At 36.7% G+C, this 24,033-nt stretch overlaps 1 protein-coding gene across 5 annotated transcripts in view; it reads right to left on the bottom strand.

Moving 5' to 3' along the window:
• FGF14 (fibroblast growth factor 14) overlaps window positions 1–24,033 on the bottom strand; it is a 420,876-nt gene that overhangs the window by 170,300 nt on the left and 226,543 nt on the right. For 2 of the 5 annotated variants that reach the window (XM_074859338.1, XM_074859337.1), the window contains exon 2: window positions 10,172–10,211. The exons of the other annotated variants lie outside the window; for them this stretch is intronic. Coding sequence is in view for 1 of the 2 variants with exons in the window: in XM_074859337.1 (XP_074715438.1) it covers window positions 10,172–10,211 (40 nt within the window). In the remaining variant the exon portion in view is untranslated. The remainder of the gene's footprint in view (window positions 1–10,171; window positions 10,212–24,033) is intronic. 5 annotated transcript variants of the gene reach the window in all.

Here is a 24,033-nt window from a genome sequence, read left to right as displayed (position 1 = left end):
CGAGATTTTGATGATGGTAAGTAAAAGATTTGAACAGCTAGAGTTACAGCAGAACTACAAAAAAAAACCAAAGCAATGTTTTGTTTTTACAATAACAAAAAAGTAGGGAATAAAAAAAAATATGTGACATAAATTTCAATATTTAACAAAAATATATTTTCTTTTATACTTGGTTTTCAATAGAAACAGCTCAATATGAATGTAGACATTTATCTGATCTATATTCCTTCCACAAAAGTGAGGTTTTTAAATACGAACAAATTTTGCTGAATCTTCCTTGCAAATGAAGATTAAACAGTTGGTATTTATCAAATAAATGATGAGAACACTGTCTGGTGAAACACAAATTAAAATCTATTGCCCAAATTAAAAATATCTATAAAAATTATTTTTGTGGCACCTACTGGTATTATTTAAGAGTCTAAGTTCCCAGAAAACAAAAAGAAATATAGGCCTACTTTCCCATCTTCCCTCTTCCTTCACCATCCCCCTTGCTGCCACCAAAGGAGCCAAGAAGCCCAAAGCTGTTATTGATGCAAGTGTCCTGCAGGTCATATACTCTCTAGAGCCCTCAAATATATCCATAGATTACTGATCATCCATTTTCCAGTTTCAACTTTTCTTTACTCCAAAGTGGTTAAAGTGGGTTTTTTAAGTAATAATTTTAGATAACGCAATTCAACTGCGGCAATTTGTGATGGATGAAACTTCATTTTCATTGCAAACTATTTTAATCATGTGTATAACACCAAAAGAAGGTCACTTAAATCATGTGTATAACATCAAACAGAAGACCACTTGCCATCAGAGCAGAACTAAAGAAACTCCCTCCAAGAAGATTCACAAATAAGTCCCGGACATTTGATATCAACCTTTGTGACAAGTAATTTATTTCATGAAGAACACAAAAACACTGACAGTGGGAAAGTAGCATAAACAGCATAAACAGCGGTTTGCCAGCAATGCTCTGTCAACATCAACTGCAACAGGAGGAGAACCTCAAGGCAGAAGGATGACTCTCTGCCTCAGCCAAGAAAGCATACATTTTTGGAGATTATGAGCACACAGAAGAAAGTAATTAGCCTAAGAGATGGCACTGCTTATGACATGGATGCCTAAATACTCCAGAGGAGACACCTCCTTTACCTCAAGGCTTCACGCAGGTTTGAGTCAGCAGCAATATTTACCTAATATTAGCACAGATCCACTACTGTTGATCAAAAAGAAAAATACCATTGTCATGTTCTAGCATCCATTTCCAAATCCCCCTACTATTTTGTTTGGTTCAGCCAGATTTACTTTGTTTAATTTGTTCGGGTTTGCAGGCCTGCACGACAAATAATGTGGAATTAATTTGTCTCTTGCAGTGAAGTAAGCTACATATGTGTAAGAAAAGAATAGATTTTTTAATAAGCCAAAGCATTATCTTAGCAAGACTAAGTACGCATATCATAATAAACCAAGTACTCATGAAAGTTAATGTCTGGAAACAATGTCTGATTTTTAGGCTGACAAATGTACGCTCACATATTTCTACATCACATAAATGCATTTAGTAAGTGTCTAAAATAACAATGCAGCTTATCTATCATAGTTTTTATGTATTTAAACCAGTTTATTTTCCTTAGTTCCTCTGGATTTTGCCCTTGTCCTAGCTGGAAATGTAATCTATTGACAGCTTCTTAATGGATGAAATCTATTATGTTGAAAGAAAAATGTAAAAACATCCAAGACGATGTGAAAAAATTTCAGGTGGACTGAATGAAATGGTTTCACTGGAATATTCTTTGGTGCATTTATACCGAAATTTGTGTTTCCTCTTTAATATGATGCTGGTCTTAACAAGAGATGTGAGCTTTAAAATATGCCTGAAGAACAGGATGAAGCATGGTGGTAAAACAATTTATGAAATGATGCATAAATAGCCTGTGCAGTTTCCCTATGAGACTTGACAAAACATACTGGCTTCTATCCAGACATCAAAATGTAATTAAGTATGATTTGTTATGTATATTCATGGATTATTCACATCTGAATACTTTGCTTGCCTGAACTGCTTTAGTGTATTTGGCCCTGATCTACAAAATATTTTAAGTGAAAAGTTGAATGAGAGCAACTTTTCCTGGAGGAATTCAGTTTTTCTTTGTCTCCCTTTCTACAGATCTAGAGCAATTAATTGTTTGAGACATTAGATTAGTATTAGATCATTAATCTAAATATTTAAAATAGTGACAGATGGTCCCAATACAACACACAGTGTGATCCTGCAGGGAGGAAAGCACAGCTATGGGAGCAACACCAATATTCCATATATTCAGGTTGGTGGTGAACACTTTAAAGAGAAAATTAATTGGTCCCAACAGCAGCAGAATTGCCACAATTCCTACATAAACCAACAAGTTGTCAAACTAGTTCAAGAATCAGCCCATGTCAAATCTCTATTTTCAGGCCTTTGTAAGGACACTATTTTCAAATACACAGAAAAATGGCTCCATGGAGCCAAGAGAAGCTCCATTTTCTCTCATTTGTAAAGATGAGAAATCTTTCACCTTTAAAATCCTGCCAGACTGACCTTAACCTTTTCTGTGTTGATTTAGTAGGTCACAATTTTTGTTTAAATAAGTGGTATCTGATGATTACTTCTAGCAAAAGAAGAGTGGCATTCTCCCGCATTCTCCCTTTCCTCTGCTTTTCCCTCCCTTTCCCTGCACCATGTAAATATGTTTGTAAATATTCTGCAGATTTTAGTATGGCTCAAACAACTTTTACAAGACATTAAGAAAAAACACAACCTCCACAGCACATCCCTCCAACAGTAAAGGAGCTATCTTTGGCCATGTGGCTACCAAACACACTACCACTGCTTCCTGTATTAAAGTACGCTTGTTTTAACATTCCTGCATACTGCAAACTCTTCTGATCTCTAAGACTTCATTTGTCCCACTTTAAGGTGACTATGATCAGATCTGATACCCTTTTAATGTAGCCATATTTCCAGGAAACTCCCTCTGTGTGGTAACTAACACAGTGGGAGGCCAGTCACTGGCTAAGGACACTCAGGAGCTGTTAAAACAGCAACATTAATTTTGCTGTTTGTCATATCCTGCTATCGAAGCCTAAAGGGTGTTTACAAATCCTATGGACCATTATGCTTTGTTCAGTTGTACAGATATGTCGGAAGAATGGAGAAAGGAAAGGCAGTAAGTACCAGGATTTATTCTAGAATAAAAAATAAATACAGCTGATAAGGGTATTTAGGTAGAAAGAAATGTACCTAGTCAGCAAGAGAGTGTTGCAACAAAGTTTTAAGCAGAATGTGGAAAAAACACATCAATTTCAAAAAGGAAAAATCATGCAAAATTATTTTTTTGCCATTGAGCTATCTAAATAATACAGTCTAATTTTATTTATTTATTTATTTATTTGAAAATGCTTAGCATCCTGTAACTATGGTAACAATTTGCCTTGCTGAGTGCATCTTTGTTAACATCCTCTTGCTGTAGTAATGCTTCCATCACCATCTGGCTGTGACAATTTTCTTGCTTGAGTGAAAATTCCTCCAGAGTATAAAAATCAGGCCACTTATTTTTAGAGGGTTGACTGCCCCAGCTCCTATTGACTTGCAGAGTCCCCGTCAGAATCTCTGTAAATTCAGTCATGTGATTTTGGTATCTTAATGAAGGGGATAAGCAGCAGAGTAAAAAATGATTGAGTTACAAAGCTAATAAGTTGTCCTCTTGCCTTTGACAGAGAAGGTTTATTTTTCAAACTTTTTCAAGGAGTGATGTTTTAAAAACCATGTACTATGTCTCACCTCCTTTGCTTCACAGAAAATCAGTGTCATTAAGCAGATGACAAAACGAACTCCATTATTAATACGACAGGTTCCAAGAATATCACATGAAGACTCGGAAACCTTTGGTTTCTATGGTAAATCGTTTGACTCTAATACACTTAATAAACATATTTAACATTCCATACTCAGTGGGTCAAATGGAGATAACATAATCATAGTTATTAGGTCAAATAAATAAGGTAAGAACTCAGAATAGCAAAATACCAAATATGTACTGACAATGACCCAGGTTGGATAGATATAGAAGCAAGAGCCCTTTCATGGGCCTCCCTCCTGTCTACATTTTGACATTTTGGTAACTCTTCTGAATTCTGCTCTAAAGTAGAAAAGAGTATTATTGCATCACAAATATAAAATAAACATTATTTTGCAGTTAGAAATAATATAGGTGCTACTAAACATTTAATTAAATTGAAATCCTTTGGCCATTTTGCATATCTGGTTATTAAATTTAGTTGATTGATAAATGATTTATATATTAGATATTTTCTTCAAAATTGCATAAAAACAATCAAATAATCCTTATGGTTTTGGGGGAAATACAGGTAACCGCCAAACTGATGACAGAGTTTAGGATACATTTTACACATATTTATTTATGTCTTTGGTGTACATGAAGAGTATAGACCAGACATAAACATGGGACCACTTTTTTCCAGATCACTCATCCAAGCATGTGCCACTGTTGATTTCTCCCTGTAAGGAACTGAAGGAAGGAATGCCTCAAACATTAATCGACACAGAAAACCTCAAGGACAAGCTGTGGCCTTTGTGATTATTCTAAGGAATGTCACCCAAGGAAGCAGGAGTGTATCAAAGGATGCACCCATCACTCCCTTGCAGTTGTATTGACAAACTCCTTAGATAAGCCTCAAAGGGAGAGACATGGACTGAGTGAAACCAAATGTTTCTCATCAAGAACAAGGACCACTAATCATTGGCTCCATTGTGTAAGCCTGAAGAGGTGACCAGGCCTGATAAGAGATGAGCATTTCTGCCCCAGAAGCCTGATGATTGCTCAAGAAGCATGAAGTCAGCAAAAATCTGTGGGAACTGAGGAAAAAACAAAGGTGGGCAGGGTGAGTACAACTACCGACTCAACTGGACAAGGGGTGGTGCACCCCATTCCCCCTCAATGTATGCGCAGAATCCATGCTCCACCTTTTTCCTCATCTCTCATGGAAATGAGTTTATGGAATACCTGCCCCTCCTCATCTAGTATGCTAATCAGCTGATAAGATGAACTTAAAAGGCAACAGATCTTTGCTGTGTGTGCACCCACCACCCAACCTACCAGACCTGAGACAATGCTGGATCCAGGGGTGGTGACCAGATTTCTTTGACTCTCTTTCTCTTCTTTCTTTTTCTTTTCTTTCGTTTTTTCCCCCTCTTATAGATTTATAAGAGACCACATTGTTTATTATCCTTTTCAAGTTTAAATTGTTTTCTACCACAAGTAAAACATTTTAACTGGTCATTTGGTGTCGTTTCCCCTTAATTTAACACAAGGGGATCACAGAACTCTTATGACTCCCTGGCTCCCAGTCCAGGTTGTGACACCCCTTTCACAGGTACAGAGCATAAGACCAGAGAGTGCTCTGTGCAGTGAGCATATAAGAAAGACTCTTTTATATGCAAAAATTTGCTTTCTATGTGTGTTCATATACAGACAAATCTCTACCTCAGAGTGATTTTTTTTTTTTCCCTGAGAGTAAATGTTTTCAGGAAAAAGAAAGGAATTGACAGTAGTAGCTTAGGCTGGCATTTGGAAACAATGGAGAGAGCAGCATGTAGCTTGACAAGAAATATATTGATGAAAGAAATGGGAGAGTTGAGAGACTGCAATGACTTTCAATTTCTAGGACGATTCTGTAGGGTTTTACTGTTTTGTAGGACAGATATGTTTTAAACTAAGCATATTTAACATGAACACTTGAGAAAGAATCTGAAAAAAAACCCCAAAATAATGAGTCCTGTTCTGCACATATGACAAATAAGTCATATTTCTCAGTGAGAACTCCCCTTAAGTTACCTTAGAGAAATTACTAAATATCTGGTTATCTTTGATGATTCAACAACTCTCAGGCCTGAGGTCTCAATACACCTCCCAGACAGCAATTTCACAAAATCTGTTGAGCTTTTTTTTTAATATTACTGCAAGCTTACCCTCCTTCACAATGGACTGTTCTTTTTTTTTTTTTTTTAATGTTATTGAAGAAATATGCTACAAATTTATAAAATATGAGATAAATTCTTTTATGAAAGGACAGAGGAGAAAATTCTCTATTAAATGTCTAGTTTTATTTTTTTAAAGGAGTTTAGCATGTGTAAGACAACTTTGTAAAGGTTAGATAGTCTCTGGGGAAGACTGTTACCAATTTTCCGACCAGAAAATACAGTGATAGCATGGAGTCCCTTAGGCAAAAGAATAAAGTCCAATGTTTCTCTTTTCTTTTTTATAAGGTAAAGAAATCTAACTTTTATTGAGATCGTTAATCCCTCTTTGTGTTATAAACTGTTGTGTGTGCATAATTCTTTTCATTGGGAAAAAAGTAATCTGTTGAAAAGAGAAATGTTGCTTCTCCCACTGTCCTTTAGAGAGAAAATTTAATACACATATTTACAATGCAGAAGAAATTATCAAAAAGCCACATGAACAATACCAGCAGAATTCTCAGAGCTACAAATTTCTTGAACTGAGATGTGGAAATAACAATTTGCCACACCCCAGCCATGAGCATGGTGCTAAGACAGGTATCTAACTCTAGTCAGATGGTTGGGAAGGATCAGTTTCTAATGGGGCCAGTCTCTCTACTGAGCCTGAATAAGCAGCCCACAGTCATTGTCTGTATCTTAGTGAGGCTAAAGGGAGATGGGCTGAACTGTCACCCTGCTTGTCACTCATTTCCAGCAATGCTGTGGAGGTCAGACATGGTTTCACAAAAGTCAGAAGTGCTTAATATGAAGGAAGCAATGGCATGAAGACATGATTTTTTTTTGAGCAGCATTAGACTGGCATTCATTTCATAGATTGAAAGAATTGTAGAATGATTTGGGTTTCATTGCATGTGCACTAAAGGTTTGCCTCATCTCAGTCTCAGGAAAGATAATATTTTGGTGATTCTTCTTCCCTGGGAAGTAGATGCATAAGAGGACTGCTGCTTTTCTTCGGCTGAAGTCTATTTTGTTCGGACATCAAGTCCATGACTAACAATTTTCTCTTCACAGTACCTCCAGAATCCCATCTCAGTGTTTAACAAGAGAAATCTCCTCTCTTACTACTGCTAATGAGAACTATAAATAGCTCAAAACAGGCAGAAAAACTGGATAAGCATATATATAGACTTGTTATAATAATTATAGGCTAAAAGATGAAAACCAGAGGACACCAGAAATAATTTTAGAGGCAACAATCATTCTATTAATGGTAAAATAAACGTAATATATTTGGCATAAAATAAGAAAATTATAAGCTATGGGTCAAAGAAAAGCCAGCCAAAAGCATACCCCAGCTGCAAAATAAACAGGCATGAACATAGAACTACTATTAATCTGATTTGTTACACCTGAATAGCAGTTTTCAGGTACTGAAGCAAATCAAGCCATGCCATCTTTCTAATTCGTATTGTAAAAAATCAATATTACTGAAGAACCAAGAAATGTTATTTTTTAAAATACGTGTGAGTATCCATTCTCAAAATCTACCCTTCAGTATTTGTAAGTGTTGCCTTTCATTGTTTATAACAGAAAAATTACAAAAATCTAGCAAATGGCAGAAAATACGCCCACACACCTGCTAGTAAGTATTTACTTATGTCCATAGAACAGCTTTGCTTAAAAAGGTTTGTTGTATTCTTAGCAAATTGCTGTATATACTTCATCACATTGCAAACTTTGCTTGCAGGAAACACTCAAATACAAGACTGACATGCTGCAACATACATTTTACATTCACAATTCAGCCAAAACAGATACTGGAGTCTTTATTGCTAACCAGGATTTCTAGGTGCCACAGAGATACCAAGGACTCTCTGGGAGTCCCCACTTCCACTATTCCTCTCCACTCCAGCTGGTAAAAGAGTCACTATTCCACACCCATTCCCACTGAAATACCTTTCATCCATAGTACTGAGATAAAGATAACATGTACCAGTATAACCCAGAGGTGGTGGCCACTCCACTATATGCCAAGGACAACTCTTGAAATTAAAATGGATAACCTTCTAGGCTGCATGGGGAGAAGGCGGCTCTCATATTTGCAGGTTTTGTGATGGTTATGAAGATAAATCACAGTCACATTAAAAAAAAAAAAAAAAAAGAAAGAAAAAAAGAAAAGCAACCCCCTCTGCTCTCAGCTCAAGTAAAACTTAATCCACAGCAATTACACATCTTTTTGATGCTTTTAAAGTGCCATTTTTCTTGACATCTTAGTAGCCCATGCACTTTGTGTCAAACAGACAGCTCTATTCAATATGTCATGTCTACGCAATAAAGTTATCATGAAAATTAATGGTAATGTTATGAACCTCGGAATAAATGCAATTAACTTTTTTTCCAAATGCCAACAGTACAAAACCTCTACATCTTAATTAGTTCTCTATCATCTTACTTCACATTTTTCCACAACATGCAGTTATTAGTTAAATAAAATACACTTTGGGGACTCATTTTCCAGCATGATGGAGTACTTTTGCTCCATGTTGACAAAGTGAATTTAGGTTTTACCCTAGACTGGGAAGAATCCACTGGAAGGCTGAACTTCCTTTTAAATGGACCAAGCACAAACAGATAATCCAAAACCCATTTGTTTCTCGTTTCACAGTAGAAAGAAAAGCATTATCCTGACCATAGGCATTGTGTCAGTCCATAAACAACAGCATGCTGAGGATTAAAGTAATCCATTATAACAGGTTATTGTCTTCAGAGGGAAAAAAAAAAAAAGATTCTGTTTTACTGAGTATCAAACAGATAAAGTTTATTCCACATTTTCCATTTACTTTCTTGACACACAATCTGTGCAGATCAGTTAATATACAAGATCTGATCCCTAATGTGCCCTTACCAAGAGGACTGCAAATTCACTACTCTGTTGAGGATTTACCAGGTTTTGTTCTTGTTTCCAACTGAAATGGAAAAGCTTTATGATCATCATGGCAAATACAAGTGCAGCTTTTGTTTCATAATTATCACAGCTATTCAGAACTTGAAACTATGACTTGTTTTTTGCTGTAGCTGTACTATGCAGATCTTAGGGGTGTCATAGAAACTAGGAATGATTCACTGGGAAGACATGTTCCTTCTCAGTCAATAGTGCACCAACAACCTAGAACAACACTAAGAAAAATTAGTCTACTGAAGATGGTATCTTCCTTGAAACAAGTTTTTGACATTTCATTTGCTTTTCCTTACTCCTTTTGATAACTGAATTGAATAAAGCATTTTTTCCATAATTTTTGTGCTGCAGCTATGATGCTTTATATATCTGCCTGATAAACACTACCAGTTTGTACCATTTTAACAAGAGGGCAAAAGTGTGAGCCTTATGACAGAAAAAATCCCCAAACCAAAACCAAATTACAACATCTTCAACATAACTTCAGTGATTTTGAGTGAAATGTTCAAACACTACACAACACGGTACTTTTTAAAGTGCTGTCCTACCCTTAGAAATAATACAACTCCTCTGTCTAACAGCAATCTTCCCCTTAATTTTTTGAGAAAAATCCCTCTAACCTCGTTACGCATATGTTATGCAGGGCTGGGTACCATCTCCCTGTGCTATTCAAACTAATTAAGATTCTGCAACTAGAATTTAAGTTTACAATAGTTTGATGAAACTTGACCCAGAAAATCAGGCAGTTCTCTATCAGCTCTACAGTATTAGCTTTTCAAAAAGATAGCACGCTCTATTCATGTAGTGGATTTTATTACAAATAGAAGGATGATTACCCTTTCCCCATCACAGCTGTTTTCTCCAAAATCCCACACAGAATACCCTGTTAAATATTTTAAAAGACAATGGATGACTAGAAGACTTCAGATGTTGCAATGGGATATAGAACCTGCTCAGTTTAAGTTCAGTCACATTGTGGCCAAGAATGTGCACAATCTGACCCACTACCCATGTGTTGTACATAATCTCTCATTTGTATTCTTTCTTAAAATGCTTCAGGCAATTAACTAACAAAAACTGGGAAGATGTGTTTTTATAAAAAGCAGCAAATAGCAGTACAAGGCATCATCATATGATTGAGCACATTCTGTGTTAAGACTGGTAAGTAGGGAGAGACAAAGGAGAAAGGGAAAATTACATACCACTATTTGTGTTTGTTGTAGTCCTCCCTCTTCTTCCACCCTACAAAACAAGATCCCATACAGCAAGCGTTATCTACCTACTAGGAAGCAGGAGGCAAAAAGACTGTCAATCACAGGGGTATTACATACAGCAAACTTCCACCCTTTCTCCCCCTTGTAGTCATTAAAAAAATAGGACAAATTTTGTAGAATTAGGAAATACACTATTATAGAGAAAGTCAGTATAATGTAAAAAGGGGAAAGAGGGAGGAAGATAGGATGGCAGAAAACAAGACTATCACAAACACAATTACTAGTATGTAATTTTACACTTCTGTATGTCCTGTCTCCTCCCATCCTACAAAACAAGATTCCATACAACAAGCAGAAGTGGTAAGAAATGAAATTGGGAGATAGGGTCGTCTTAATTGCGAGCCTGAGGAATTCTTCAAAATCATCCAGATTAAGCAATAAATCTTGTTGATAACAATAGTGGCAAGAACTGTATCAAGGATCAAATCTCAGCTCTGTATATAGCAGATGTTGCTGCCTCTAGTCCTTTGGTCTAGAAGATTAAAATGCTCCCAACACATGGCTCATGAACAGGGAGACATCTAAGGTTTTTCTGTACCCAGTGGAGTGTCTTGACAGCACCAAGCAATGCTTATTTCAACTATTACTAAAAACTTTCATTCTCATAGAATAAAATAGATCTCTTCTTCACGTGAGTGTGTTCTAGGAAAGATGCAAGTACATCTGATGGCTCTTAAGAAAACTAAGAGGTATAGCAATTCATATATATTGCTGAAAACTGAAGAAAAGCAACACACACTACACAAACAACTTCATCTGGAAGTAGTCAGTTCAGAAAAATGATGAAGTCTGACTCCAGCGGTGTTTGTGTAGAAGCAAATAAGAGGGCTCTACAGAAAATCTGGAATATCCAGGTTTTGAAATACAGACTACCCTTTCCTTATTGTCTGGCAAGTTGTATCCCGAGTACACCAGGTACAGAAACTTCTTGAGCACTAAGAAGTGTTTTTTGATGATCTTACTGGAAAGGGGAATTAACACCAAATAACTTCAGAGATCACTTGATAACAAAATTATCCTAAAATAAGAGAGCTCAACAGATGTAAAACAGCTTCAATGCTTAAAAGTATAAAGAGAAACTGATGTTGTAGCTATAAGGCAAATATGATGGAATTACTTCTAAACAGGATGAGGTAGGTGGGTCAAAGCTGGTTGTAGGTAAGTTCAAGAGGACTGAAAGAATACCTGTTGAAATACATACCTTGCTGCAGGAGGTTATGTCACTGTTTCTACACACATTTAAATCTCAAAGTGTAAGTAGGCAACTAAGCCAGAAAGGGTAGGAGAGGCGGAGTTAGATACTCATGCATTAACTGGTCAAATGTTACAACAGGACAAGCTTTAGAACTGCAGTTTTCTGACACCTTAAACACATGTTTCTTGTAACTGCTGGTTCTGGATTATGAAAGAGCTGTTCTTTAGAAAAATATCAATCATTCCTCTATATCAGTTCACACAGAAGCTACAGTTCATTCACTAAGCTATAGGAACCGGAACGTAACTAAGCTGTACATTTTGGAATAATTGTAACAGTATTGGGAAGCTTGCAAACTTTAAAGAGTGATTTTTTTTTTTTTTAAAAAGGTCTTTATAAAAAATTTATCTACACCAGATGCAAAGGTTTGAACATATGAAGGTTAAAATTCTCCAGCTCCTTCTGAACTCTCTTTTGGAACAATATAATTAAGTCACAGGGAGTAGACAGAGCAAGAGAGAACAGCAGTATGATAGAATAAGAAAATCCATAAGACTGAAAAGAAATATTCATCTTCTATAGGCCATTTTTTTTTCCAAGAGTAAACCGAACAGAAGCAAACTTTGAAGGCAGGTTGAAGATCAAATAACCCAATATAGAAAAAAAAGAGTCAGAGAAACTGTGAGAAAATAGAAATGTTCTGTCAGTCCCAGGGAACAGAACAATTAAAATAGATTGAAAGCAAAATAAATTATCTATTTGCCTTGTTGTAGCTACAAAATACTTTATGAACTTCTATATCCAGGTAGCAAGGAGAAGATATTTGCTGATGACAGCCAAGAAAACTGAAAAGACACAGGTCACAAAAGAACAGGAAAATGCAGCATCATCAGATGACCCACTGGATTAGGGAGGACAAGGCAAACTGGATCCCATAGCTACTCCACACAGGCAAGTGATACAGCTACTATGATACCCAGTAATGTCTGCCTTCCTAAATATGCCGTTCATGGCTGGGTTACCTGAACCAGAGTCTTCAGGCAGGCTCAAATCAGCATCTTGCTACAGATCCAGAGGACACAGCACCTCTGCTGTTGTACCTACAGAAATGTTTTCCAGAGAAGAAAGGATCTGAGGTAGAAATTCCAGCAAGGAGTATAACCAGGATCTGCAGCACTGGGCCACATTCTGGCTTTTTGGCTATGGAGCCTGTTTTGAGACCTTGAGCTCCAGTCAAGTCTTGCTTACACACATCAGCCACTGAAGACAGAGGACAGCAGGTTTGGATTTCCCGTACAAGTTCAAACTCCCCTCCTTCATACACTTTTTATTCAGCAGGAATATCCTAATAGACCTAGCAGTCAGATTACATCATCGTTAAATGCAGTTTGCTGTCAGATACATGGTGCCTGCCCAAATTAACTGAAGTAAAGCCTGCACACTGTACATAGTACAGAATACCAAAGAAGGCCCAAATCTCACTGCACAGTGCTGGTAACATGAGCATAATGCTCTTAGGCCCATAAACTCTGCACTCAGTCATCTTCATTCCAAACAATACATATGATTTTCTCGCCAAAACCACGTTAATGGCCATGAAACCCATAGAGAGCACAGTAAGAGATGTCATTCACTTGTGCTGCCTGGAAGATCCTTTAGAATGAAAAGCATGCAAAAAAATTATATAAGCAATTCCTACAGTGCAATATTTGTTCTTTGGCAAAAATCACCAAAGCATTTATTTTAGTTAAACATATTGTTACTGAAATACAGAAATTTTTCTCCTACCGAAAAAATGTTTGAACCCAACCAGCTCTACTGAAGTTGAAGAAGCTTTATGGGGACTGGTGGCATCCTTATACAAAAGATATAACATGTTGGAAATACCTGTTGAAGCACTGTACTCAATCAAAATCTGGATTAGCCTTTTTTTTTGATGGTAAATATCATATCCTAAAGGCTCTTGCAAATTCATCTCAAAATCACTAGAAAGATTTTTTTTCTTCTCAGAAGAAAACTATCCCACTTGGGAGTTCTCTTACCGATCTGCAAAACAATTGGGTTTTTGGTAAAGTTTTGTGTCCATATAAATGTCATTATTTGAACAACAGGTCCCACTGGTCTGGGTACAAGACAGCCGTAATGCTGGATCAGAAGCAGGCAGCACAGAAACAAAAAGAAAAGAAGCTATTTCTGCAAAAGCGACAGCCTTTTCTAGCTGGGACATGCTCTGTTTAGCAAATCATGAATGTACACAGAATAAAGACTACGGAGTGAATGACTGTTAGAAAAGAGAATGACTAAATAATAAGAATACTTACAAAAAGACCACCTATTGGGCAGTGGAGATGAAGGACAGCTTTATCTATTGTAAAGAACACATAAGCTGACAGAATACTTGGGGGGAAATGAATTAAAGCTAGAAACATACAAGGACTTAAAAAAAGGCTACTAAGACATCATTTAATGATTTAACAAGAAAAAAGCAGAAATGGAAATGTCTCCCAAAATTCTGAAAAGAGACTATGCTCAGCTATATCTGCAGCCTGCATTTTAGCATGAGCTCAAGCAGAAGACACACACCTGAAAATAACATTCAAATACTGGAACTCCTGGTTTCCTTGAAAGCCTGTTGGCATAGGAGGGGAAAAGTTTTTAAAAAAGAGAAAAAAAAAACAAAACAAAACAAACAACCAATGAACCCTGGGTCATTGAGAAGTAGACTGAGGAAATGAGACAGCTACAACTAACCGACTGTGCTCTGCAGGATGTCAGTGATGCTGGATATTTCTATGACAACATGCAGTGCTCAGAGCTAATACAACGTAATTTTCCCACTTCTCCAAGAGACAGAGGTAACCTGTGACATGTGGGCCAATAAGACTGACAAAAGTTTGAATATGATTTTTTTTCCCCCTCAGCTATCTTTAAGGCATGTACAAAAAGAGATACACCTCATGCCTGAACACACCATTGTCATTTGGAAGCAAAAGGCTTGGGCTCAGAAGCACAAGTGTGAAGAGAGCCAGTGAGCTAAGGTAGAATGCAACTGGATTGTTTATATCTTCCATTATTAAATTTTCTTTCTGTTTCCTCCTTTCAAGTTCGTGGAGCTATATTGCTTGTTGTATGGAAAGTTATTTTGTGGTCTGAGAGAAGAAGGGACATGAGAAAATAAAATTAAGATGAAATCTGAAAAATAGGACAGAAAATTCCTTTGGGTGAGGCTCAGCTATCTCTGAAAGATGAGCATAGAGAACAGTATTGCAATAACCACACAACAGTGTCTTAGATGTTGGAGAAGGAAGGAAGGAAGGAAGGAAGGAAGGAAGGAAGGAAGGAAGGAAGGAAGGAAGGAAGGAAGGAAGGAAGGAAGGAAGGAAGGAAGGAAGGAAGGAAGGAAGGAAGGAAGGAAGGAAGGAAGGAAGGAAGGAAGGAAGGAAGGAAGGAAGGAAGGAAGGAAGGAAGGAAGGAAGGAAGGAAGGAAGGAAGGAAGGAAGGAACTATCTACTAAATGAGAGCATGGAGTTCAGTTTTCAGGCCTTTAGTCCTATACAGATACTGCTCAAAAATGTGAAAAAGTACATATCTCTATAATGGTAACATTTATTAAATGAAGGAGACTGGACATTTTTCATAAATTTCAGACGGACATGCAAGCAACCTTCACAAGGCCACACAATTTTGTTTCTCTAGAGTCTTTTTACTTTAACTGTTATCCTCATAGTGAAAACAATGGTGAAAAGATTCTAGTCTGGCTATTTATCGTCTAGGCCAGTTAGGCATATGTACTAGATAGCTCACTATAAAGTCACGTATTGGAGCGTACAGTGCACTGTAGATATTTCATAGTTGTTTAGAAAGGTAACTAACCTCCTCTGGCCCAACAGCCTTCATAGCACAACCAAAGTTAATAGATATGCATATAACAGCTCACAAATTGCAATGTAATTAATAATTGTTTTCTAGTCACAACAGTTAATCACTCACTGTACTGTAGACAGGCAATGTGCCAAGCAAGTACCAGCTGTAAAAATGCAGCCATATAATTAAATTAGTTTATTTTATTTATAAATCAGCATCTTTTGCTATTCCAAGTTTGCTTCATAAACAATTACAGTTTGACAATACCATTTTTATTATTTTAAGCCATTTGCACAAGAAGACAATTATGTTCAAGGTGACTTGGGGAAGAAAAGAAGATAGCATGAATTCCCTAGGATATAAACACCGTAGTTAAGTACAGGTCTGATGGGACATGATTGTGGGAACTGCAAGGAACACCAGAAACTCAGGGAAAAAAAGTTATTTATATTACTCTACCAGGTTTATCAGAAAAATAGTAGAATAATATCAGATTACAACTGACCTGTTGTAGTTGCTGCATTGACACATTTAAGAGAGATGCTTCCCTGAGGAAGGATGTCATTCCTCAGTTGTATGAAAGCTAGAGCATGTGAATCAACTTTGCTCTCAGTTTTTACAGCACACAGCAGGTTTCTGGACTATAACTGGGCCTCTGTGGTACTACTGCAGTATAAGTAACAGGTGTAACTGTAAAATCTCTGTGCAAAGCTGTTCAGCTGTGGCTATTTGTCCAGCATTTCTCTGAAAAGACTACTTGCTTCTCTAATTGTGCCTCAAGATAAAGACACTTATTTGTAATATTTTGAGTTGCTGCCCATATAAACATACTTTTTTTGTTGGAGACTACACAATGAATTATACACTTTCTAATGTAAAGCAGCAACCTAAGTGTGAATCTGTTACAATAATACTAAAAAAACTTCAAACTTCAGTGAATAGCATACAATGTCCATCACAAAAGACAGAAGAGAAAATCCTCTAGAAAACAGCTGCAAAAGCTTTTATAAAAGAGAAGATCAAGAACACGTGATGAGAAGATAAAGTGCTATATGTAGGTTTTACATGGAAGTCGAGAGAGGTGATGACAAGATACCTAACCTGGAGGAGAAAGGGTTATGGAAACGGAAATAGAAGGTAATTAACAGAAGAGGGAAGCAGACAATTAAAAGAGCTGAAAATAGATTTTAAGAGGGTTCAATTAGTCTTAAAAAGAAGAAATACATGAAAGAAATGTCCACATAGTAAGTAGAGTACAGGTAAATAAATGACACTTCAATGTCTTTCTAGAAATCTTGGTATTTCTGTAGGTCCCACAGCACACTATTCTGACTACCTAAAATAGTTTTTAGAATCTATAAAAATTATACATCTATGCATTTAGACACAGCATTTAAATGCTTAAGGTTGTAGAACTCCATTTGAATACTGAGGTCTTTTCATATGCTACAATAATTCTCTCTAACATGTAACAACTGGGCCGTTTTTAAAACTTGTACCCCTTCAAGCATTAGAATAGGAGCTAAATTGACTAACATCAGTTGTGGAAGTGTTGATTATATCCCCTTAGTGCATTGCTTATTAACTTTTTCTTTAAAGAATATTATGTGCTAAAGCAATAAGAACACATTATGCTAGGCTGTAACAGCTTGAATCCAGGGCTGGCATTTTGTCCAGTCTGCATATAAGACAGCTGTTGAGTGGTACCTGACTTGCATCAGCAGTTGTTGTGGGTCCAGCACATTGTACAGAATGACAAATGTCTTGTTTATTTCCTAATCTATTTATTTTTTTTAAAGCCTTGGTTCTTCTACTGAAAAATCTCAAGAATGGGCTCAAAAGGAAAGAAAGATAAACTGCACACTCTATGAAAAATGAAGTGCCTACCTGTCTCCTGTACCTTTTAAAGTCCCTTCTTTTTACAATAAGTATGACTCACCCTTCATAAGTTGTATCTTGCCACGTAAGACTAGCGATTACAGACTAGATTTGCACACATTCACTTGGTTCTGCAATAGCTCTCCAATGAGTGAATAAACGAATACTGAGCTATCTCCTCTACATGCTAGCCTCAGAAAGAGCCATTAAGAAAAGCTTGGTAGATTATTTTTCTAAATGCCCAGCTTCCACTCAGGTACCTAAAAAAGATTTTCCAAAATGCTTAGCAACTGACATATTTAGCATCTTCAAAAAAGATGATGTCTTATTTTGATAGCTAGATAAAATTGGAGTATCTTACTGGTGTTTAGAAGAAGAAAAATCTGGTTTAGGAAACCCAGTCTTCTTCCACTAATACCAAGTGAAAAAATACCTTAATGGTACTGGAGTTAATTTGGACCTTAAATGTATTTTCCAGCATGATGTCCAGATCTGCAAACATCTTAAGTGGAAAAAAGATACAGCCTGCTACACACCCTCTTAACTTTTGTGAAATAATAAGGAAGAGACAGTATAAGATGTAATCAAATTAAGATACAAGGCAAGAATCTGCTCACTTAAATGTACTCAGAACTACTAAAAACCAAAATATATTTATCAAGTGAATAAAACAGGATAGTTCCTAATATGTACAACAAAAGACTCATCTGGGTTAAATACTTTATTACCCTAGACTGATTGAAGATTTTAATTTCCTAACCAGTTGCCCTTCAAAACAGTATAATTTAATCTGGCTTCACATCACACTATGAAATTTTTCATGGAAAAAATTTTGAATGGATTTCCACCTCAGAGCGTCTCAAAATTTCTTGACAAGTAAGACAAGCACAACAAAATTTGATTTCATATCAGTCAACATAGTAATCATACACATGATAAACTTGCTGCAGCAAAGCTGCCCAAAGGCAAGCTGTCCATATTCCCACAAATGAACCCCAAGATGTATGTGATCCTCCCTGCCCTGTAACACTGCTCCCCCTAAACCTGCCCATCATTAGGCAATGGATGACATCTGTAAACACCTGGGAATGGCAGAGTCCAGCACGCTCACGCATGTGCGGTGTGTACTTTCTCTCTTACTTCTCATGTAAGAACATTGTTTACATACCAGAGAACACTAACAGCCAGCCAGATGACATGTAGCAGTATAGGAAATGGTACCTGTCACTGCTTGTCATGAGTTTCTGAAGCCAGCAGTGTCTCCTCCCATTCTCTTTGTGGGGTTTGCTTAGAGGAGCAGAAGACACATTTTTTCAGGATGACAGTAATCTCCATTCCTGACCTCTAGCAGTTGACAGCCAGGGAAATCCCAGCCCACACAATCCACAGACTCCTTCAAATTTCTGCAGGTGACTGATACTCAATCAGCCAGGGACAAATCCATTACACTGCTCAAATGTTCAGGTTTCTGACATTATCCCAAGAACATTTTGGAATATTCTCACCACAGCAAGGACTCAAAATTGGATTTAATCCAGCATTATGCAATCACCAGAAAGGAAAAATAATCCCTGAACAGAGTCAATGCCGTGCAATTCAAGGCATGCAGCACTGGGAGCTGCCTGGAAGAGGATATGCATTTCTTAGCTCAAGGAGTCAGGTCCTGCAAACTGAAGAGCTCCCTGCAAAGCCTGAAGGACTCTTAGCACTTCTCAAGATACCATGAGTTGTTGGAATTCAATTTAAAGAAACATCTGAGAGTCTTAGCTGGTTTAGAAAATAACATCACTTGTTCTGTTTTACCATTTGCGTCTCAAAAGATGTAAAGTAACCTGAAAAAAAACTATACCACCCAAAAAGGAAAATCCCTAATTTAATAACATCAACTCTCAGTCACATTAGCTGGAATATTTTAGCTAAAATATCAGAAGTGAAACATCTTCCAGTTTATACGTGATTCAAACTACAAAAGATAAATATTGTGCAAATAAATAGAAATGAACACTTTTCTTCTTTGAGTGATCTGATTGTAGTCAATCAATTACATACACATCCATAAGAACTAGGAACTTATTTTTGTAATATGAAGACACACCACATCCAACACTTCAACTCAGGAGAAGAGCAATATCATCACTGAAGAACAGCTGAGAATTTTAGCTAACATCTTACATGCTAAATCTTACCACCACCCTCCCCCCCACCCCCCGCTGATTCAAAGAAATCTCTTCTGTACTTACACATATGCAAGAAGTTATACTAGGATATAGGTTGCTGTAGGTTCACATTACAAATCATCACATGGATAAATATTCAGTATGTATCATCACAGTTAAACACATAATTATTAAGAAAATCAAAAGGCAGCAGACCACAGTTATGAAAAAGATTGTATCCAGATTTTAGTGGTTTAATTATTATACTCAACTGCAAATTTAAGACAATAAATGAACGAGGGTTTTTTTTTTCCAACCAGTATTTCAGCTTAATCAATAGCTTGCACAACATGCCTCAGCTTCAGCACATTCTCTTGGTTTAAGCACTTTTAATAATGCAGTGTAAAATATAGTAAAATTATTCTGTTGTAAACTACTATCTATGGCTCTAGAAAACAGAAAGCTTCCAAATTCTACCCAGTTAGTAATTTTTCACTATGTTCTATATGAAATTAAGGTTTCCAGATTTTATTGACACTTTCTCATAGTGCTAGGAAATTCTTTGATAACTATTAAGGATAAAGGGGCTTACTTAAAAAAAAACAGAAAAAAGAAAACTAAGATCTCCCTCTTCCCAGAGAAAATGTCCCTCTTAGCTGGCAGCAGGAAGAGTGACAAATCAGCTGTTCCTAAATTGAGACCAGAGGAAATCAGCTGTTATTGACATAGAGGGATGATGCTCCTACACTTCAAGGAGACTGCGTGTCCAAGAACACTAAATCTTCTGGACACAGTGTCTCCACATGGGACTAACTCAGTCCACTGTGAAACTACCACGTGTTAAGTCACCTGAAGCATGTGAATACAACTTCTTCAGCCTTACAAAGCCTCTTGTATAGGATTTCTGAAGACAGTAGAACCTCAGCAGCTTGTCAGATAATAATTATTTTTATATTAACAATCAGGAGAACTCGCTGTATTTAAAGAATTTGACTATTGGCCATTTTTCTCACTATGCTAAGCATTGTTTACAGACCAATGCCAAAAAGTATCTACAGCTTCAGCTTTCATAATTGCTCTCTCCCTCATTTGATGGGTTTGAATTCATTGTAGCAAGATATTCTCATTAAGAAAATCTACCGAATGAAGTCTGGAAGTGATACCTGCTTAAATTTCATTTAAAGTACCTCTCAATCCCACCCCCCAAAAAAACCAACTAAACAAAACCCAAGAAAGTGGATTACTTTATTATCTGTAAAATTCTTCCTGTTGATTGAGGCTTAAAGAGTACTCCTTGCTTTGTTACCATGAAAAGCAAAAATACAAGGTCTTCAATGAAGCTTCAAAAATATATAATTTTACTATAGAGTGAATCAATTTACTATGGAGTGAAAATTACCCAGATGATAAAAATTTACTATTCTCAGGATAAAGGGAATAAAAATATTTAGTTATTCCTTCTGGTCAAAACATATGATACAAACAAGACATGTCTTTCACCACTCACATGAAAAATAGCAATCAGAAGAAAACAGAAGAAATTGAAATTTTTCTTCTCATAAGAACACTTATGTTATATACCATAAAGACCTCCATACTGGTCAAATTCCAAAACAGATATCAAGTGTCCGCCATCCAAAGTCATTTGAGGGAAAAGACAGAGAAAAGGAACTGGTTTCCAGTTAGCATCTCTGATATTATAACAAGGTAAGAGTCCAAGGGGCACAACAAGTCAGACACATTTCTGCTCAGCAGCCACTTAATCTGCCACTCCTGATCATTCTCCAGAATGCAAAATGATTCAACACTATTAGTCAGGGTATATTTTGCATCCATGTAAAATCCTTAAAAGCTTTGCCTCCAAAACCTGGTATGAATCTGCTGCCTTGCAGCTGGGGAGACCACAGTCTAGAACCACCTTCACAGGAAAAAGCATCTGAGTACTCCTTGTCCTCCAGAGTTTCAGTGGTTCGTTGCCCATACCTCTCCTCATAAATCAGCAGTTATCAGAGGGTTTATCCCACCCTGCACTTTGTCCTGATGCTACTTAGGGTCAGGCAACGAACCAGCAAGTGTCACTAGGACAACAGACCCACCAGTGTCAGCTAAATCTGGGGTCCCGACCACAGCTGTCATGCACATCACTATCAGGATTTCCCCCTTCCACAGTGATGGTGTTACCAGAGATGCAGGACTAGTATCTTTGTTAACAAGTATTTGTTGATTGTTAACAAATGGTACAAGACAAATGACTTTACTCATTTTTTGCTGGATTTTTTGCAATGGGGAAAGGGTATGGCTGTTGTCCTTTTTTGCTGTCTTCATAATCCCCTTGCCTTTCATCCTTCCATCCTTTTATAGCCTTTCCATCTCCTTTTTTATTCTCTAAAACCTATTTCTTATTCCTCTTTCTCCCCTCCCACAGATGTGTTTTTTTCAGTCTCTAAATCTCTCCTAGAAACCAGAGGTGGGAAGGCAAATCTATACATGCCCAGCAATTTCAGTCAAAATAGCAGCACTAAATCGTCACCTTTGCCCCACAAAAAGACTTTGCAGAGGACATTCACGTTCAAGCAAAATATTTGATAGATATCAAAGAGACAGCACATATGCTCTTTCTTTTGTGCTGTAACTGTGTGTTGCACAGCAATTGTACTCTATGATGAATGGTGGGAAGCCTGAACACTTGTAAATAGTTGTAAAAAAAAAAAATAATTTGAGGCTTTGTTTTGAAAAGAAAATCAACAAAGAGTTTAGTTACTCTTCCTTTGAGTTTGTGAAAAATTTGATATTTCAAAAGTATGTGATCTTTTAAACTTTCCTTCAGGATAAAATTAAAACAGAATTGTCTGAAGAAAATATGAATGCAAATTATGGAGAAGAAAATGAGTTCTGGAAGAAAGAAAACACCTTTCAAATATCAGACTAGTGATACTGTGGAACATCTTACTCAGAAGAGTAGTGAAGAAGAAGAAAAAAATATCAGTTTCTGACATGGAACAATTTAAAAAATTGATAGCTATGCTGCCTGTAATAATAAGAGGGTAAAACTCTGTATAAGTCCCTCAGTCATTGTATCCTCAATCTTCTGGCAGGCATGTCCAAACAAAACGATTCTTCATGACTCTGGTAAAGTCAACATAAAATTAAAATCCTGCAAATAAAAAAGTGAAAGTTGTGATAATTTTTTTAAGACAAATGAGAGGGAAGAAAGTGCGGGAAGATAATTATAAAAGAGCTATTTGTTCCAGTTACTCATATGCAGCAGGAACAGGAAAAGGCAGGAGGTTAATTATACTTTGTAAATAATGTTTTCAAGAGAACAGCTTTGGTAAGTGTAATAGGTCCTCTGGAATTGCAACCATTATTTATTGCATCAACCTGTCTAGAAATACATATTAGCTGCGATATCTATGGAGGAAGTGATACATACCATATTTTAAACAGAAGTCTCAATTCCTAGATAATATCAGCAATTCCCATGTGCAATTTTATCTACATTTCTGTTTCCCCACCTTTAGTTTTGTGACTCAATATTATTATTCGTCTTAGTGTTACAGTCTGAAACATTTCAAATGCATTACAGCATTTCAGAAAACCATCATGACAGCCAGCTACTCCCCACAATGAGTGAAAGCACCATCGCACACAGCAGTAAATCATTGTTTGTCTTCCACAGTAACCACGTAATTTATATGCCATTTATGTGGGGTTTGGTAATATCATTCAGAAGAGCACTATAAGGAATATTATAACTTCTGCACTGCCAGCGTGATGCTTACATTTTCACATTAGCTGATGTTTTTGCCTCTGAGAAGTAGAGATACGGTTACTTGATATCAGATGAACTTGGAAACACCAAAATAAAAGCGCTGTTGATAACACAGTTTGGAATAAATCACTCTTATCTGGACAGGGAAGTGGCAATGATAAATTCAAGAGAATAGACATGACGATGGGCTGCGCAAGTGCAGAGGTTGCTCTGTGCACTCTCCACCCTCTTCTTCGGCTGCAGCTGCCCAACTCCGTACACCCCCTCTCCCAGTGTCTTTGCTCAGGAAGCAAGGAAAGGAAGACCACAGGCACATAACAGAAAACATGCACATGATGATGGTGAAAAAAACCAAGCCATGTCACAAGCCAAATTTATGTATGTAAATTTACATACCTTTTTATCCACTGATCTATAGGAATTTAGCCAGACTTCCGCCTTGCTGCATATACAGTACAAGATTACATGGGATAGTTTTGATTCATCTACTTTAACACTGGAGCAAAAATTGAGAGATGGTACTTTATATATTTAAGAGGATTAATTTCAGTTAATAAAACTTTGGAACAACCTCAGAGCAAGTTATTAAATAGAAATGATTGAGCATTTTTAGAAAAACTATAAAAAGCTTGTTAAAAATGCATGTGATCCATTTTTCTTTCATGTAATTGAAGTATTATGCAGTTAAACAGTTCATTTAAATGTATATAGTGCTGAATGAAGAAAACTTACAGTAATTCAAGCTTGCATTTACTCATCTATTTACAATAATACTTGAAATAAGCAGAAGGAAGAGAAAAATCAGAGGCCAATCTCCTATAGGTCATATAGTGATGCAGTGACTATGAGAAGACACAGACGGCACTTTATCCATTAATCTATGGAATAAAGCCAGATTACTTTCATCAAAATACACTGCTGAATA

The sequence above is a fragment of the Strix uralensis genome, chromosome 2, assembly GCF_047716275.1.
Source record: "Strix uralensis isolate ZFMK-TIS-50842 chromosome 2, bStrUra1, whole genome shotgun sequence".
In the NCBI taxonomy this organism is placed as follows: domain Eukaryota; kingdom Metazoa; phylum Chordata; class Aves; order Strigiformes; family Strigidae; genus Strix; species Strix uralensis.
Note: the sequence above shows the minus strand (reverse complement) of the source record. Positions and strands in the feature narration are given on the sequence as shown.